At 36.2% G+C, this 16,350-nt stretch overlaps 1 protein-coding gene and 2 long non-coding RNA genes across 4 annotated transcripts; all 3 read right to left on the bottom strand.

Moving 5' to 3' along the window:
* Window positions 1-1,918: 1,918 nt before the first annotated feature.
* LOC136257199 (presequence protease, mitochondrial-like) lies at window positions 1,919-8,126 on the bottom strand. 2 transcript variants are annotated; one of them, XM_066050269.1, is made up of 6 exons: window positions 8,039-8,126; window positions 7,708-7,816; window positions 7,434-7,537; window positions 3,666-3,719; window positions 2,745-2,971; window positions 1,919-2,062 (listed from the first exon to the last, which is right to left on the bottom strand). In XM_066050269.1, the coding sequence occupies exons 1-5, from the start codon at window positions 8,080-8,082 to the stop codon at window positions 2,812-2,814; spliced, it is 471 nt and encodes a 156-aa protein (XP_065906341.1). In that variant the 5' UTR covers window positions 8,083-8,126; the 3' UTR covers window positions 1,919-2,062; window positions 2,745-2,811. The 2 variants fall into 2 exon arrangements, with proteins under 2 accessions (XP_065906341.1, XP_065906342.1); XM_066050270.1 differs by lacking the exon at window positions 1,919-2,062 and adding an exon at window positions 2,122-2,199.
* Window positions 8,127-10,592: 2,466 nt separating this feature from the next.
* On the bottom strand, window positions 10,593-12,750 carry LOC136257511 (uncharacterized). Its single transcript, XR_010702046.1, has 3 exons — window positions 12,661-12,750; window positions 12,115-12,191; window positions 10,593-10,625 (listed from the first exon to the last, which is right to left on the bottom strand). It is a non-coding gene; the product is annotated as an uncharacterized lncRNA (long non-coding RNA).
* Window positions 12,751-13,579, bottom strand: LOC136257510 (uncharacterized). Its single transcript, XR_010702045.1, has 3 exons — window positions 13,480-13,579; window positions 13,180-13,309; window positions 12,751-12,770 (listed from the first exon to the last, which is right to left on the bottom strand). It is a non-coding gene; the product is annotated as an uncharacterized lncRNA (long non-coding RNA).
* Between the last annotated feature and the right edge of the window lie 2,771 nt (window positions 13,580-16,350).

The following is a 16,350-nucleotide window of genomic DNA, read 5'->3' on the forward strand; positions in this document are numbered from 1 at the left end:
TTCAGACGATAGAGATAGATATGGCTGGGGCGCGCGGTGTCTTTTCAGATGCGGTATGCGTGGGTTCACCAGTCATAATAAAATTATTTCCAAAAAAAATTAACAAACAAGTGCACGAAAATTTGGAAGTTTCAACTAGAGTAGGGACCATAGCACATCGATAAAAAGTACTGAAACAAGTTGGAGTAGTCCATGATATTAAATCACTGTAAAACAATAAGAAGTGTTATATCCGGCCCTATACTGTGCATTTCCGTTATGGTATCTTGAGCACAGTAGGGATATAACACTTCTTATTGTTTTACAGTGATCTAATATCATGGACTACTCCAACTTGTTTCAGTACTTTTTATCGATGTGCTATGGTCCCTACTCTAGTTGAAAATTCCAAATTTTTTCGTGTACTGACTTGTAAATTAATACACCACAGAGCCAGTACAGAAACATTATCATTCCTAGTTATTATTATGAATAGTCCATCCATTTTTAGTGATGAGGTTGTTGTTCTCTGGACCAATTATTGCTGAAGACATTGAATCTTTACTATCACCGAGGTATCTACATAGCACACACAACTGGTATAAAATGGTACCAGTATTTTGTCATGTACAACATTTTATATACATATCACATAATGCTTAGATGTACACATAACAAATTGTACATACATTATAAAGAAGCATGACTACCATCCTTGCTGCCATAGGCGGCGGAAAGGGGGGGGGGGGGGGCTAGGGGGCTAAAGCCCCCCTCATGATCAGAATGATATCACACCGAAATTATCTTTCTTGGAGTGGGGCTGAAAACCGTGATAAAGATCGAGATACTCTAATAGAGCAGTCACTCTAATAAAGTAGTCAGTGTGTAGCGAGCTATAAAAGGATTTTTATGTAGTTTATCAGCTAGAAATGGTAGCTGGTGAGGTGGAAAGCTCTTGTCAGTTGGTTGCGACCTTTTTTTTTTTTTTTTTTTGGTCTCACCTTACCAAACTATAGAAATAAGTCTGGGTCAGCCCAGCCCCCCCCCCTCATATCAACTACTTCCTCCGCCGCTGCTTGCTGCAATTAACTTCCATCACAGATTTTTTGGTTACAGCAAATAGTTGATCACGGTGCTGTTGTTGTAGTTCATCTGATATTCCTTGTAAAAACAATGTTAATCCTTTGTTACCAGGACTGACTGGAGAATAGACCTGGTATTTAACAAACAGTATGACTTAAACAAAATTCTTATAAAAATGATATATATGTACTCATCTATATACAATAATTCTCTATGTATGTATACGTATGCATACATACCAGTGGCGGATTTGGGGGGGTTTCAAGGTTTCCACTGAAAAATGATTGCGTAACAATTAAATGATTTAATTAACACGGCGTGCGCCTCGATCGAGATATTCTAATAGAGCAGTCGCAGTAGCTATTAAAGTAGTGCGTAGCAAGTTATTTAAGATATTTTATGTACTGTCACTAGGCTGTGACCTTTTTTTTTTTTTTTTTTTTGGTCTCACCTTACCAAACCAGACGATGTAGTGCAAACTTTTGCGTATCTCATGTCAGTGTATATCTCCACCTTCTAAACTGGAAACCCCCTTTATAAATTCCTAGATCCGCCACTGCATACATACATACATACATGCACACAAACACCAGTTGAAGTTTTGACTACTAAAAAATTGTAACATTAGCAAGGGGCAAACTTTGGAAGTAAAGCTGAAAACAAGAGGTACCAATATTCTACAATATACAATTAGTTATAAAGTTCTTAGTTACCTGACTATTGACAATACCATTGTCAGAGTCTACAGGAATTCTAACAGTCTTTACAGATATAGAGTTCCTCTTTTGTCTTCAATTAACTCTCTGTACCAATATAATATAACATAAACAAGCTTATTTGCATATAAACTAACTTTTGATATTTTATTTCCATAAGTAGAAACTACGAGGACTTGTATGCCTCCGGTCTCCTGGATGAGTTCACCGATGTGATCACAAAGACACCATCTAAACTGAAATCTCGACAGTCATTCTCCAAGGATACTGAATATACCTTGGGTCTGTAACCATTTAATCAGGTAGAGTCGATGCTGCTGAACCATATTATTCAAGTACATACATACGTACACATTGTACCAGTTGAAGTTTTGACTACTAAAATTGTAACATTAGCAAGGGGCAAACTTTGTAAGTAAAGCTGCAAACAAGAGGTACAAATATTCCTTAAATTTATAGCAAACTACAGTGGAAACTCAGTAATCCAATCCACTTTGGACCAGGAGGTGGTTCATAACTGTATAAATAACCTTTAAAATAGCTTATAGAATTTCTTTTTTTTAAATATCAGTATTATCAAATACCCTAACAGAGCAGTCACCACTCTAATAGAGCAGTCATTTCCATAATTTGGTTAACCAAGAATCCAAATAAGTGGGGTCTGGATAACTGAGATTCCACTGTACCTAACTAGAAAAGGTTTGAAAGAATAACCAGATTCACAGAAATTAGTCCTCAATAAGCAGACTTCATGATGCACTGACCCTTTATGTAATGTTCAAAATTATATTTTCATGATGTCTACAACTAAACTACCACATTTTAAATTCCATAGAATTTAATATCTTAGCTCAAAATATTGATGCAGTGACTATTAAAACTTGACACCATTCATTGCTTGAAAACAATGTTTAAAACCTTATTTTCAAAAGCAATGGTGGCATCACTTATTGCATTTACACACACCTGAAAGAAACTCCCAGTTTAGCTTCATCAACATCTTGATCACTGAAGTTACCATTGATGGCCCAGTCTATACAGTTCTCAAATGACTGGAATGTTTCCACAGAATTAGGGTCCCTAGAAATATAATTACTTGCCAAATCAATTTCAGCTCAAAGTCATACCAATAAGAGAAGGAAAATACACCAGCTGAACTTTTAGCCCCTGCACCATATGCACCACCCTTTTCTCTAAAAGAAGAGAAAACAACTAAAATGAACTCAACAGGATAACATTTAAATAGACTTTTAAACATATACTGTATGTGTTAACAGGCTACACAACTACATAGTAAAGAGTCAGAAATACTACTTCATTGTGTATGGTGTGGTTGTGTAAACGTTAGCAACGGTTCATAAGATCTGAATAATGAACATGTGGTGGATCAATTTTATGACTGTATAGTCTGAGTTTTCCACAAAAGTATTTAACAGTCTGCGACAATCTGCTAATGTACAAGGATTACGCCTGCATAATTGGGGAATATTGGATTGGTAAAAACATTGAGACTGTTTTGAGATTGGAGGAGCTGCAACTCTACTTGTTGTACATGAAACAGATTGACATACTTCAGACACACATGGTAAAGCACAGTTTCTTGATAGGGTAAAGCTACTGAAGGTCAAGACTCTCTAATAAAACAATCACAGTATAATAAAATATTCTGATAGAACACTCAATGGTGTATTAATACTCTAATAAAACAGTCAGGATACTATATTTTCTTAAGAGCGCTGTTGGAGCATAATAGGGAAAAGGAATATTGCTCAAAAGTATAATAGGTATACTGTAGTTTCAAAAGTATCTAGCTAATGTCATTACTATAGCACAATCAAATGACAAGTGTTCATAATTTCAATCTTTTTCTTACACTACATACTGTACCTGATTTCTTTGTTGAGATATTTGTTTGTCATCAGTCTTGCTAAAATGCTCAAACTATATAATGAAAGATATCAGTGAGTATTATATACAATTAATATGTACTTATGTAATCAGATATGTAGGTGTACATGTGTTACTCTGTACTAATAACAGAATTTAAAAAGTCATGAACTAAAATCAGATTAAAGTGAAATCTAATATAGTGTATGTGTACCGTATAGTAGAACAATTGACAGCACAAAACATTAATTTTGAGAATTTGACAAATTGTCCTTTAATTCACCAAACTTTCCCCTCTAAAGTATATGTCCAGCCGTCGTTATCATGTGCAGCGTGCAGTGACATGTGATGAAGCATAACCATTCTTCAAAGTTTTTGTTTCACCAATTACTACAATCTAATCCAAAACAGCCAAGCTGTAAAAAAACAGTGCGGCCCTCAAAAAGGCTATGGTGAAAAAAGATATAAAATCCAAGGTGGCAGTCAAGAAGTGGCTGTGATGGTAGGTTAATGGTAAAAATTTTAATAACGACAATTCAGGTGAATTTTTGTGCCGCTTGGTCTTGGCACAAAAATTCACCTGAATTGTCGTTATTAAAATTTTTACCATTAACCTACCATCACAGCCATTTCTTGGCTGCCACCTTGGATTCATATCTTTTTTCACCATAGCCTTTTTGAGGGCCGCACTGTTTTTTTACAGCTTGGCTGTTTTGGATTAGATTTCATTTCTTTTTGTATTTGTATACCCCCAAAGCCGGCCTATGGCCGACTTTGGGACTTTTTTAACCTGTCTTTTTTTTCTTTACTACAGGAAGAAGAAAAGATGAAGCAAACGTACTTTCTGATTTTATCAGTAAATGTACAAATTATATTTAAATTATACATTTATTTATTGCAGAACTCTCCATGGTGGTTTCTTTGTAACTGAACACTCTACAAGGTGACTTCTTCTAGCTGTTCTCTCTACAGGGTGAATTGTTTGTAGCTGAACGATCTACAAGGTAACTTCTTCTAGTTGATCTCTCTACAGGGTGGTTTGTTTGTAGCTGAACTATCTACGAGGTAACTTCTTCTAGCTGATCTCTATACAGGGTGATTTGTTTGTAGCTGAATTCTATGCAGGTGATTTGTTTGCAGCTGAGATCTTTACAGAATGGTTTCTTTGTAGCTGAACTCTCTACTAGGTAACTTCTTCTAACTGATCTTTCTACAGAGCAATTTGTTTGTGGCTGAATTTTTTACAGGGAGATTTCTTTGCAGTTGAACTCTCTACATGGTGGTTTCATTGTAGCTGAACTCTCTACAAGGTAATTTCTTCTAGCTGATCTTTCTACAGGGAGATTTGTTTGTAGCTGAACTCTCTACAAGTGATTTGTTTGCATCTGAACTCTCTACAGGTGATTTGTTTGCAGCTGAACCCTCTACATGATGGTTCTTTGTAGCTGAACTCTCTATAAGGTGACTTCTTCTAGCTGATCTTTCTACAGGGAGATTTGTTTGTAGCTGAACTCTCTACAGGTGATTTGTTTGCAGCTGAACTCACTACATGATGTTTTCTTTGTAGCTGAACTCTCCACAAGGTAACTTCTTCTAGCTGGTCTTTCTACAGGGTGATTTGTTTTTAGCTGAACTCTCTAAATGGAAACTTCTTCTAGCTGATCTCTCTACAGGGAGATTTGTTTGTAGCTGAACTCTCTACAGGTGATTTGTTTGCAGCTGAACTCTCTACATGATGGTTTCTTTGTAGCTGAACTCTCTACAAGGTGACTTCTTCTAGCTGATCTTTCTACAGGGAGATTTGTTTGTAGCTGAACTCTCTACAAGTGATTTGTTTGCAGCTTAACTCTCTACATGATGGTTTCTTTGTAGCAGAACTCTCCACAAGGTAACTTCTTCTAGCTGATCTTTCTACAGGGTGATTTGTTTGTAGCTGAACTCTTTACAAGTTAGCTGATCTCTCTACAGGGAGATTTGTTTGTAGCTGAACTCTCTACAGGTGATTTGTTTGCAGCTGAACTCTCTACTTGATGGTTTCTTTATAGCTGAACTCTCTACAAGGTAACTTCTTCTAGATGATCTTTCTACAGGGTGATTTGTTTGTAGCTGAACTCTCTACATGGTAGTTTCTTTGTAGCTGAACTCTACAAGGTGATTTCTTCTAGCTGAACTATCTCTTTCCATAGTTGCATGAACTCCCTACAAGATAACTTCTTCTAGCTGATCTCTCTACAGGGTGAATTGTTTGTAGCTGATCTCTCTACAGGGTAACTTATTTGTAGCTGATCTTTATACAGGTTACTTGTTTGTAGCTGATCTCTTGAATTCTCTTCAGGGTGACTGCTCTATTAGGATGACTGCTCTATTAGAGTATCTCGATCTCGCACCTACTGTACCAAGTTGGATTTCGTGTTATAACTCCGTGGCACCATTGAAGAGTCTTTCTACGATGATTACTCCATCTATACAGCGATTTTCAAAGCATTACCTCAAGCGGTTTATCTGGTAGGCGTGGCAAGTAGTAGGTTTTTATTAGCTAATCTCGATTGCATTTTTTTTTTTTTTTTTTTTTTAATGTTATTTAGACAGGGAGACAGCATCAGCGAAAGCTGTTTTTCAGCTGTGCCCTGAACAAGCATACAAAAACAATATAGGTACATATATACACACAATTAACTAAATATGACTTAAATAAGCTAGCTTAAAGCTATTTAATGAGTTCATCTCGGTGATTGAGGTAGGCAGGCTGTTCCATATAGTTGTGCCACGATAATATAGACTTCGTTTGCCATAGTTTAATCGCACAGCAGGTACATACAAACGATGGACATTGCGCCCTGCACGACCTGTGACGGATAAAGCAGACCTGAAGGTGGAAAGTAAGTAGGAGGGTGATAGCCTTTTTAAGATCTTGTATACTTGTATGGCAATATGAAATCTGCGACGTTCAACTAAAGTAAGATTAAATGCAGAAGATCTGGCAGAGTCATATGATGAAAACCGTGAATGAAGTCTTTCCAGTCTCTTAAGATGGCCAACATTAGTAGGTACCCATACAACATCACAGTAGTCAATTATAGGTAAAACATGGGCCTGATATAATAACATTGCATAATAGTTACACACTGTTGGCTTTTTCGTTGTATCTTCCTGGTTTTTAGCTCGATGTCTTTCAAACTGCAAAAGGTTTGAGGTTCAATAGTTAACCTATTCACCCACCGATTTTCAGCTTCTTCCCATATACGGTTTACCCTGTAGGCGTGACAACATATTGGTGTTATTTTTCTTGCATAATCGCTCATAACTCTTTTCCTGTTTATCGCATTCCAGCCAAATTTGGTACAGAGATGCGCCTTTATACCCCCCTTCAGTGTGCCAAATTTCAAGGCAATCGGATATTGCGTTCACGTTTTATAGCAGTTTTTGTAAGTGTGCGAAAAGAGGAAGAAAAATAAGAAGAAAAAAACGAAGAAACTAAGCCAATTTGTGAAGTCGCATATCTCGGGAACGCTTGAAGCGCTTTCGCTCAAATTTGGAATGTGGAGTACTGAAGTTGGAGGGAGTGTCCACAGAAAAAATCGTCTTGTTTCATCAAGGCAGCACAGAGCTACGGAGGTGCGAAAATTGCGTTTTCTTTCTTCCTGTCAATATACTCACGGGTGTTACGCGCCGGCTTCTTGGGCCGCACAACACACTACGGTGTGTCTTGATACAGTAGTTAATTTTGCTAAATGTGTGATATGTTGATCTAATGACCCTAATAACTACCTGGCATGATCATGATGTGTGTAGTGAACACCCTTCACTGAAGAAACTACTGGGAATGGAAGTTGATAGTGACACTTGTGACTGGTAGAGATGAAGTTATCATTCTAATAAGAGACAATCAGGTTGTTTAAGATATGACAGCTTTAGTACCATCATTAGAAAGTGAAAACACCAAACCAGAACATTCAGTACAATACATTTCAATATAGTGACTTGTCAGCATGAAACACAGTAATCTAACATCCAGTAACACTCTAATAGAACAATCACTCACCTCAACATAAGATGGTAGACAGTCCATCCCACCAGTAATGGAGGTTAGGAAGCCATCCATTGCATTTGTGGCCACCTCAATACCATCAGCAGTAGCATTGAGAGCACATCTAGGAGCACAACAGTTGTGTTTGTAACTTTGTCATGCAAACTAAATGTATGTAACAAATGTGTGTGACTCAAGATTACACAGTGGATGGATATAAGCAAATCGTGCTTGTTGTAAGACAGGCACACTGAGTAAGGAAACAGACATATAGTTAAAATACAAAATTCTACGTAGAAAAGAAATTCCCTTTACTACAGCATTTATTTAGTACAAATATACATACCTGAACTGAGTGTTCACAAGTACATGAGCTGCAATTGATGTCATTTTAGCACAGACATCATCCCAGTCTTCTTTCTCAGAAAGATCTTTCAAAATCTTGACAATGTATGTAAGATTGTAAGTCATTTAAACATAAAAGATTACATCAAGTTAAACACATGGCATACCTACCAGTGATTTACGTACCACTAAATTACATGCACTCAACTGGATCACTGAAAACAGACAAAACTGTATTAATCCTTTAGTGCTAGCATGTGCTACTAATGTAATTGTGTGAGTGTCTATCACACTAGTTAAGATATGTACATGTAGATGTGATGTATTGTACAAGCCAAAGTAGAGGAGAAAAAAAATTTATTGTATTAGTAAGAACAAAACAATGTTTGATAAAATGTTGCACATTAGGTCGGTCCTGCTATCAAAGAAAGCATGTTCTGTAGTGTAAGTGACCAGATATTGTTGCATATCTATTATTGATAATATTGAGGCATATGGTAATAGAGGGTTATATACAATCACTGGACTGGACTAGTGGACTGGACTGGACTACTGGACTCAAGTATTTTCCCTTTTTAAACCAAATATTTGGGCAACTGGTTTCAAGTACGCTAGTCTCATGTAGTTAGACTACTCCCCCACACATAAAGAAACCCATACACAAAAAAAGGTGTGATTGCAATTCTCTCTCTTGGCATAATGTCTGCTGTACGACTACCATTTGTCTTATCATGAAGTGCAAACCATACAGTACATGTGTAAGTAGTGTTGTAGTGACCATGTATCCTACAAGTTATAGTCATGGAGTGAGCTAAATTAAGTGGTGACAGTTAACTGTCTTGTTATTCCATAGCTGATACAAAGATTCTAAAGTATTTGCACAACAGCAATAACAAGCGAAATCATGTGCACAAGATTTCAACCAATCAAATTGATTCATTTTAAACTATAATTATTGCATGTGACTTCTGTTTTAGATTTGTTGACATGCAAGAACTATTAGAACCTCTGTACATACTGGGCAACGTTGACAAGTCTGGCATGCACAATCCTAAGATAACAGAACAGTGCCAAGTAGACAGATTCACCTGCATATTTTACATTCAATGTAGCAATATATAGCTACAACCAGTTGCCAAAATATGTGATAAAATGAAAATAAAAACAATAAATAAAAACAATAATTTTTTTTTAAAAACTGAGTCCAGTAGTCCAGTCCACCAGTCCAGTCCACCAGTACAGTCCAGTGATTGTATACAACCATAATAGAGCAAGAATAGTAGTATACGGATTAAACAAGGAGTAAACTATGTGGTTTTCTTTACTAAGTGTTAAAAGTATTTCTTGTATATTCTCTACTAGTCCTAGGTCCCAGTTACCTAGTTATTGCAAATAGTTCAGTGATTTTCATCAACTGCAAAAACCCATAATGTAATTACAGAACGATGGTAGAACATAACAAAGCCAAACCTGAACCATTTACTCTTCAAGGATATCCCCACATTATGTAAAAATCTTTTGTAAATCCATAAATTCCATAGAAATTTAGAGAGAAAAGTTCTGAACTGATAATAGATCTATGGCAACGTATTGAGTGAACAATAAAAGAGTAACGACATCAATAATTGTGACTGAATTTTGGAAAATCACCCATTTGGGCATGCATGAAATAATTAGAATTTTCAAATTTATTGGGTTGCTAATAAGACGATGGCACAGTTTTAAAAATATTTCAAGAATTTTCTTGTAATTTAAGGTATTGAGAATAGCTTACAACCATTAACAAGTATATTTGCAATGTAAGATTTGTGATTTAATCATTAAATATTTTAGGTGTCAAATGCGCCCATATGGGTAATTTTCCAAAATTTGGTCATTAAATATTTTAGATGTCAAATGTGCCCATATGGTTGATTTTCCAAAATTTGGTCACATTTTACATTCTGTCAATTTTTTAGAGTTACTATAATACCTGTTTCATTCCACTAAACATTTCACCCAACACACTGGTGGGTGTTAGGGGACTAATTGCAAATCTGTGACCATTATCTGCCACACTAAGAGCCATGTTGTTGGCTGTCATCTTAATACCCATAGACTCCGGCTATTAGGTGCACATGGTTATTAAGCGCATATTGCCTGTTAAACGCATATGGTAGACTTGTACTAGACATCTGTTTGTTAAGCGTATATGGTTGAAATTGCCTCTGCCACCATGTACTATGTAGAATTGTTGTCAGAATGAATCAGACATGTCACAGCACACTCAATGCCTCGCCAGGCCTGTGTCTAGCAGATACTGCCGTCTGTAATAATGATAGCTGTAGCTGCTACCTGACTTCTAAGGATTTCCGTTTCCACGACTGAAGCGAACTATTATCTGGTTTTCAAATCGCTTGAAAACTGTAGTGGGCACAACTAATTTCCTTCTAGCAGAAATTCCTTATCGTAATTTACAAGCGCATGTGCTTAACAAGCATAGTAAATTTCACAAACAATTTCTCTGAAAATTATAAGCGCATACGCCTAATAACCAGAGTCTATGGTAGGGGGGGGTCTGTAGTCTCTTCAAGTCTTGTAGGTCTGGACTGTAATATTGATAAGTAGTTGGTGTATATGTGATTTGTTAAAACTGTGTGTGTGTGTGTGTGTGTGTGTGAGTCAACATTATAAGGAAAATAGAGAAATACAGACGAAGCTAACACCAAGAGTTTATGAAATGAATCACTAATTGTGCTGTCTACTCATACATATTATATGTACATAGGTACTTACTCTATATACATACACAGGACATTCAAGTACACTCATGTATAGGTTGACTACTACATACTTCAAAAACACGTCATGCCACAGTGAGAACATGTGAGAAATGTGTCTGTCCAGACAGTAAGAGCTGAATATAATAATACCCTGTAACAAAATGTATGTAGTGAAACCTTGTATGATACAAGTTATGCAACACTGATAGCATAAGAGTATACTTTATATAGTAGCAGTGCTTATATTTAAACATACTAAAAATAGCATTCTATATATAGTTGACTGCTAGTGATACCACAAAAATTCTAAGCCATAGTAAATTTCCAAAGATTGATCCAACATGAGAAAGGAAACACCATTGTCCTTACAGTTGGTACTCTTAATTCAGCCATGTAGTTTGTAATACAGTGGATAACACCTTGAAAGGTGGACAATTTGATAATCAGGACACTTGACCATGGTCCCATTTGTATTAGTATACATTTAGATATGTACCTGAAATACAGAACATCTTTCTATTGAGAAGATTTTAGAGCTGGGGTTCCACTACATACAACAGCATAATATTATATGTATAGCTTGTAATTTTTTTTGCAACAAATGTATTGGTCACAAAATGTCAAAAAGTAGGTTCACTGCTCAATGGCTGATAGATAGGTAAGAGGTGAGAAATTTTGGTGTGACACAAACAACAGAAAACCTGCAACAGATATAGCACAATAGTAATACCAGTTCAAATCCCAGCTCATTGGAGTGGTGGGAACAAATGTGTGGGGACAAGTTGAGACCTCCAGTGTACAGATCAACCTGCTGGGTGGACTGCCTGTAATCTGGATCACCTGCTCCTATCCTATAGTGTACACATACTGGTAAACATGTGATACCACACAAGTGTCACATATTTACACAGACAGTCACAGAGGCTGTCACTGTAATAACCAAGTTAAAATCCCCCAAGTGTTGAAATGATAAACATGTCATCTGTACTCAGCCCATAATTGAGGTCAATTGTGTGCTTAATTTTCATTGAACATAACTGAAGATACAGACATTACCACTTTCAAAAATGGTTTTAATTGTCAACCATATAAACTGCCTATGCTATTCACTATAATAAGAACTATAATAATCTGGTGTTACTACATATATCTAGATTTACTGTGTTAAGACATTACAGAAAAGTGGCACATAAATCTTCAGTTCATCAGGTAGTGACATCCAGAGGTACAAACTACACACAGTAGTGTGTCAGGATATACATACACAACAACATTCAAGCACACTCATGTATAGGCTGAATACTACTGTACGGACTTCAAAAACACATCATTCCACAGTGAGAACATGTGAGAAATGTGTCTGTCCAGACAGTAAGAGCTGAATACAATACCCTGTAACAAAACATGCGTAGTGAAACCTTATATGATGCATCTAGCTATGCAACACTAATAGCATTGGTACTTGATTGTTCAGACATTTGGTACTCTTAATTCAGCCATGTAGCTTGTTTTAATACAGTGGATGACACCTTGAATAGGTGGACATTTTGATAACCAGGGCACTTCACTATGGTTTCATTAGTATTAGCATACGTACATAATCTACATTTAGCACCTGAAATCAGAACACTTTTATAATGAGAAGACCTTAGAGCCATGAAAGGGGTTACACTGCATACAATGGTATAAAATACGTAAACTGTAGCTTGCAAAGTTTTCTTTGTACTAAACTTGTTGATCACAAAATGTAACAGGTCTCAAAATGCAGGCTCTTTACTCTATGACTATAGATAAGAGGTGATAGTATTTTGGTGTGATACAAACAACAGAAAATCCAACAGATATTGTACATTAGTAATACCTGTTCATAGCCCAGTTCATTGGAGTGGTGGGAACAAATGTGTGGGGATAGGTTGAGACCTCCAGTGTACAGATCAACCTGCTGGGCAAACTAGATCACCTGCTCCCATCCTATAGTGTACACATACTGGTAAACATGTGATACCACACAAGTGTCTAAATCATGCCACTCTGTGAAGTCTGTATGATGTTTACACAGACACATGTACAGAGGCTGTCTCTGTAATAATCAAGTTAAAATCCCCCAAGGTTGAAATGATAAACATAATCATCTGTATAGATCATTGATCATAAAGACTCCAGCTGAAGACTATGTACTTTCAGAACTCAAACAGGGTACTTTTGAAAAATGGACACCTTGATGATCAGGTCAGTTGTGTGCATAACCTCAACAGTATTCCATTACATATAATTATTGTGCTCTGAAGATAGAGATATTACTAAACACAAACACTTTCAATGGTCTTAACTGTCAATGCTAAGAACTATAATAATCTGGTCCTACCACCTATATACTTACTGTGTTAAGACATTACAGAAAAGTGGCACATAAATCTTCAGTTCATCAGGTAGTGAAGTGATGCTTGCTACAGCTCTGAAGTAGGTAATCCCATTGGTTGGCTGTTTAGCCAACTGTACTGGTACAGCATCTACAGTGTAGTGTACAAACAATAGTAATAGATACTGTAAAAGCTGTGTGTTTTAAATGTACTAGTTCATAGGTGAGCCTTTGACAACATTATGAAATAGTGTGTATTCATTTCCAAGAAATATTCACATACTTACGTACCTCTAGTGTGAATGCTGCTACAGTATTTACCAATGCGAACATGTTCCAGTGTAGTGTCTTTTATTTTATGATCAATATCTGTAAAGAGACATCAGTCACATACAAGCTGTATTGTTCCAATGGTGTGGAATACATAGAGGTATATGCTTAATTGAAGAAATGAGACACACATCTGTTTTGAACAAAGCTGGAGATATCCAGAGGAAGTATTTATGGTTAGTAGCAGCTGTTACAAATAGAGTACACAAGTTAACTGAGTTAGCTTTTTCACCAACAATGTGACCAGCAAAAACATATCAAAACATCTCCCAAATCCACCTAGTATGAGTCATTGAATATTGATTATTTGCTGTTTCTAACAGTAAACAGCTCATAACAAGCATTTATGCAGTAGCTACTACTTGTGCTACAATCATTGTCATTTTCATTTGTGTTATTGTAAAATGTACATTGTCGTATTCGTGCATACACTGAGATGTAATACTGAGTACAAAAGTAACTTTTACCATCAATATACTAAGTGTATTTTATTAAAAACTGTTACTTTGAATTCTAGCAAATTAGGCAGATAAACAATGTGTGTACATTATCACTGTGTAAAGTGAAACTATTATTTATAGATGGTTACAAACTGTAAACCCACAATTACTTTCTACATTGTCGTATGTATAAAAGAGAGCTCACTGATCTCCTCTGTCTCCTCAGGGAGGCATATCAGATCAGTAATCAACTATGATATCTGCAATGCTACTCAGTACATCAGTGAATTGCATAATACTTTACAGTCATATACACAGAACATGACAGTAATACACACACATAGAAGAATCGCATTTTATTATTTAAACAAAAAATGATCAATATAGCTAAGTGGAATAGCAGTGTTCAAGAATTTTTGACAGTGAATGACTCTCATAAATCCTGAACAAAAGTATGGGTAGCAAATATGGCTCAGATTGTGAACCATGGATAGGGCTTCTCCTTCCAGTTACTCTGCTATACAGATAAACAAATTGATCGCTCTGGAGAAGTTCTTGCAAATGGTCTATTGTTTTTGATTCACACTTTCTATGTATACCTATGTTCATTTGTGACATGTGAAATCAATAGAATGCTTTTGGTCACATTGACTGGAATACATGAGAAGACACTAGCTACTTCTAATAGCAATAACTACCCATGCAGAAGCCAGATAATAGACTACTGGGGTGGTTTAAAAAATGTAACATTGACTTCCTGTGTTATCCAATGTGATTGTAACACCCCAAGAAGGAAATTCACCCTTGAAGCAAGAGTTCATAATATTTGCATGGGGGAGAGTGTCTAACTTTCAGTATGGCCTTTACAAACACCCTGCGTAAAGTTCACCAAAGTTCACCTTTCATCAAATCAACACCTTCATTGGGGATAGGAAACTGTTGATTGATGTTGATGAAGGCAAAGCCTTTGTTCTGAAATAAGGCTGAGCTGTTGCTTTACGCAGGGTGTTTGGTGAATGCATTCAAGTTAGACACTCTCCAGTCATACAAATATTATGATCTCTAGTTTGAATTGTCCATTCCCTTATGGTGAGTACGTATATAGCAGGCCAGCATGCATTTTTCTTTGGTAGGGAAAAAAGAGTTTATGTGACGTCAAGTTAACATGTCGATTTCTGGGGCCCACCCCTGGGAATAGTCCACCATCTATTGGGGATTAAATTACACACATGTGCTCATATATACATATATTTACCTAGCTATCCACCCTTCCACCGTACCAAGCTCTACATTGCCTACTCTTTTTCCTAATGCTAATTATAATCATATAACATTTTTCCACAAAGCCAGTAGTGTAGGTGACAATACACAAGTTCAACAATCATGCAACAAAAACACAATGACACCATTATAGAAAATGAGATTATACATACATGAGATCATGCATGACATAACAATATATATATATAGATCATATAATATATGATATAGAAAGGATGAGTTTGGATGAATAACGGGCAACTGAGGAAATCATAGGGCGGGCAGTAAGTTCTTCCATAAATAGGGTAGATGAATGAACATAGCATTTGCTAGTGATGATAGCAAACTGCTAAGACACATCAAATTGCAGCAATTGATCACTAGCAACCAAAATGACATAAAAAGCTATGTCACGAGCATTAATATTGGTGAAGCATTACAGCTACATAACTAGCATCTAATTCATCCGCCCTCAATCCTCAGTCACCACCTAGCTAAGATAAATATATATCTATATATATAAAATAAGTAACAAAAGTTGTTGAAATAACAAATTGCATACCTTAATATACATACAGTGTACAAGCAGCCATGCCTATATGTGCACATATATCTAATTTATATCCAAATAGTGGGCGGGTGGGTGGGAGCTTTTCTTTAACTAGGCCATTCGCTTTTGAGAATGTGGTGTGTCACGTGACCATAAACCTGCTAAACCAGTTTGTCGATTACACATTACTTGAAACCATTTCAACATTACTTCACATGCTTAGATCATAGCGCACCCTTAGGTCATAGTGTGCATTTAGGTCACAGAAATTATGTGCATGTTCTTATAGTGCTATATCTGCTGCATGCATGTTAACTTCAATTTATTGTGATACAATAAATTACATTCAAACATTTACAGTTATAGATTCACAAAGCTACCAATATCGCAAAATTTACAAAAGTTTTGTCCCTTAAAAATTTCTGGCTATATAGTATAAAGTCTCCTTTTAACTCAAGAAAAAAACCAGTAGTGTAATAAAGTCAAACAATTCGTCACTTTACATTGTACATTAAGTCCATTACACAATCTGGTTTTTCTCTTAGAAATTACATTAACATATTATGATTTATTATGATTAAAGTACTTGGTAAAGGCAGAGTCTGTATACCA

Source organism: Dysidea avara, chromosome 6 (genome assembly GCF_963678975.1).
Source record: "Dysidea avara chromosome 6, odDysAvar1.4, whole genome shotgun sequence".
NCBI lineage: Eukaryota > Metazoa > Porifera > Demospongiae > Dictyoceratida > Dysideidae > Dysidea > Dysidea avara.

Coding starts and splice junctions, on each gene's coding strand:
- LOC136257199 (XM_066050269.1), bottom strand. CDS start 8,082: ATGACATCAATTGCAGCTCATGTACTTGTGAACACTCAGTTCAG. Junction 7,538..7,707: donor GTCTACCATCTTATGTTGAG/GTGAGTGATTGT, acceptor GTCTCTTATTAG/AATGATAACTTCATCTCTAC. Junction 3,720..7,433: donor ACACATCATGATCATGCCAG/GTAGTTATTAGG, acceptor TTCATTATATAG/TTTGAGCATTTTAGCAAGAC.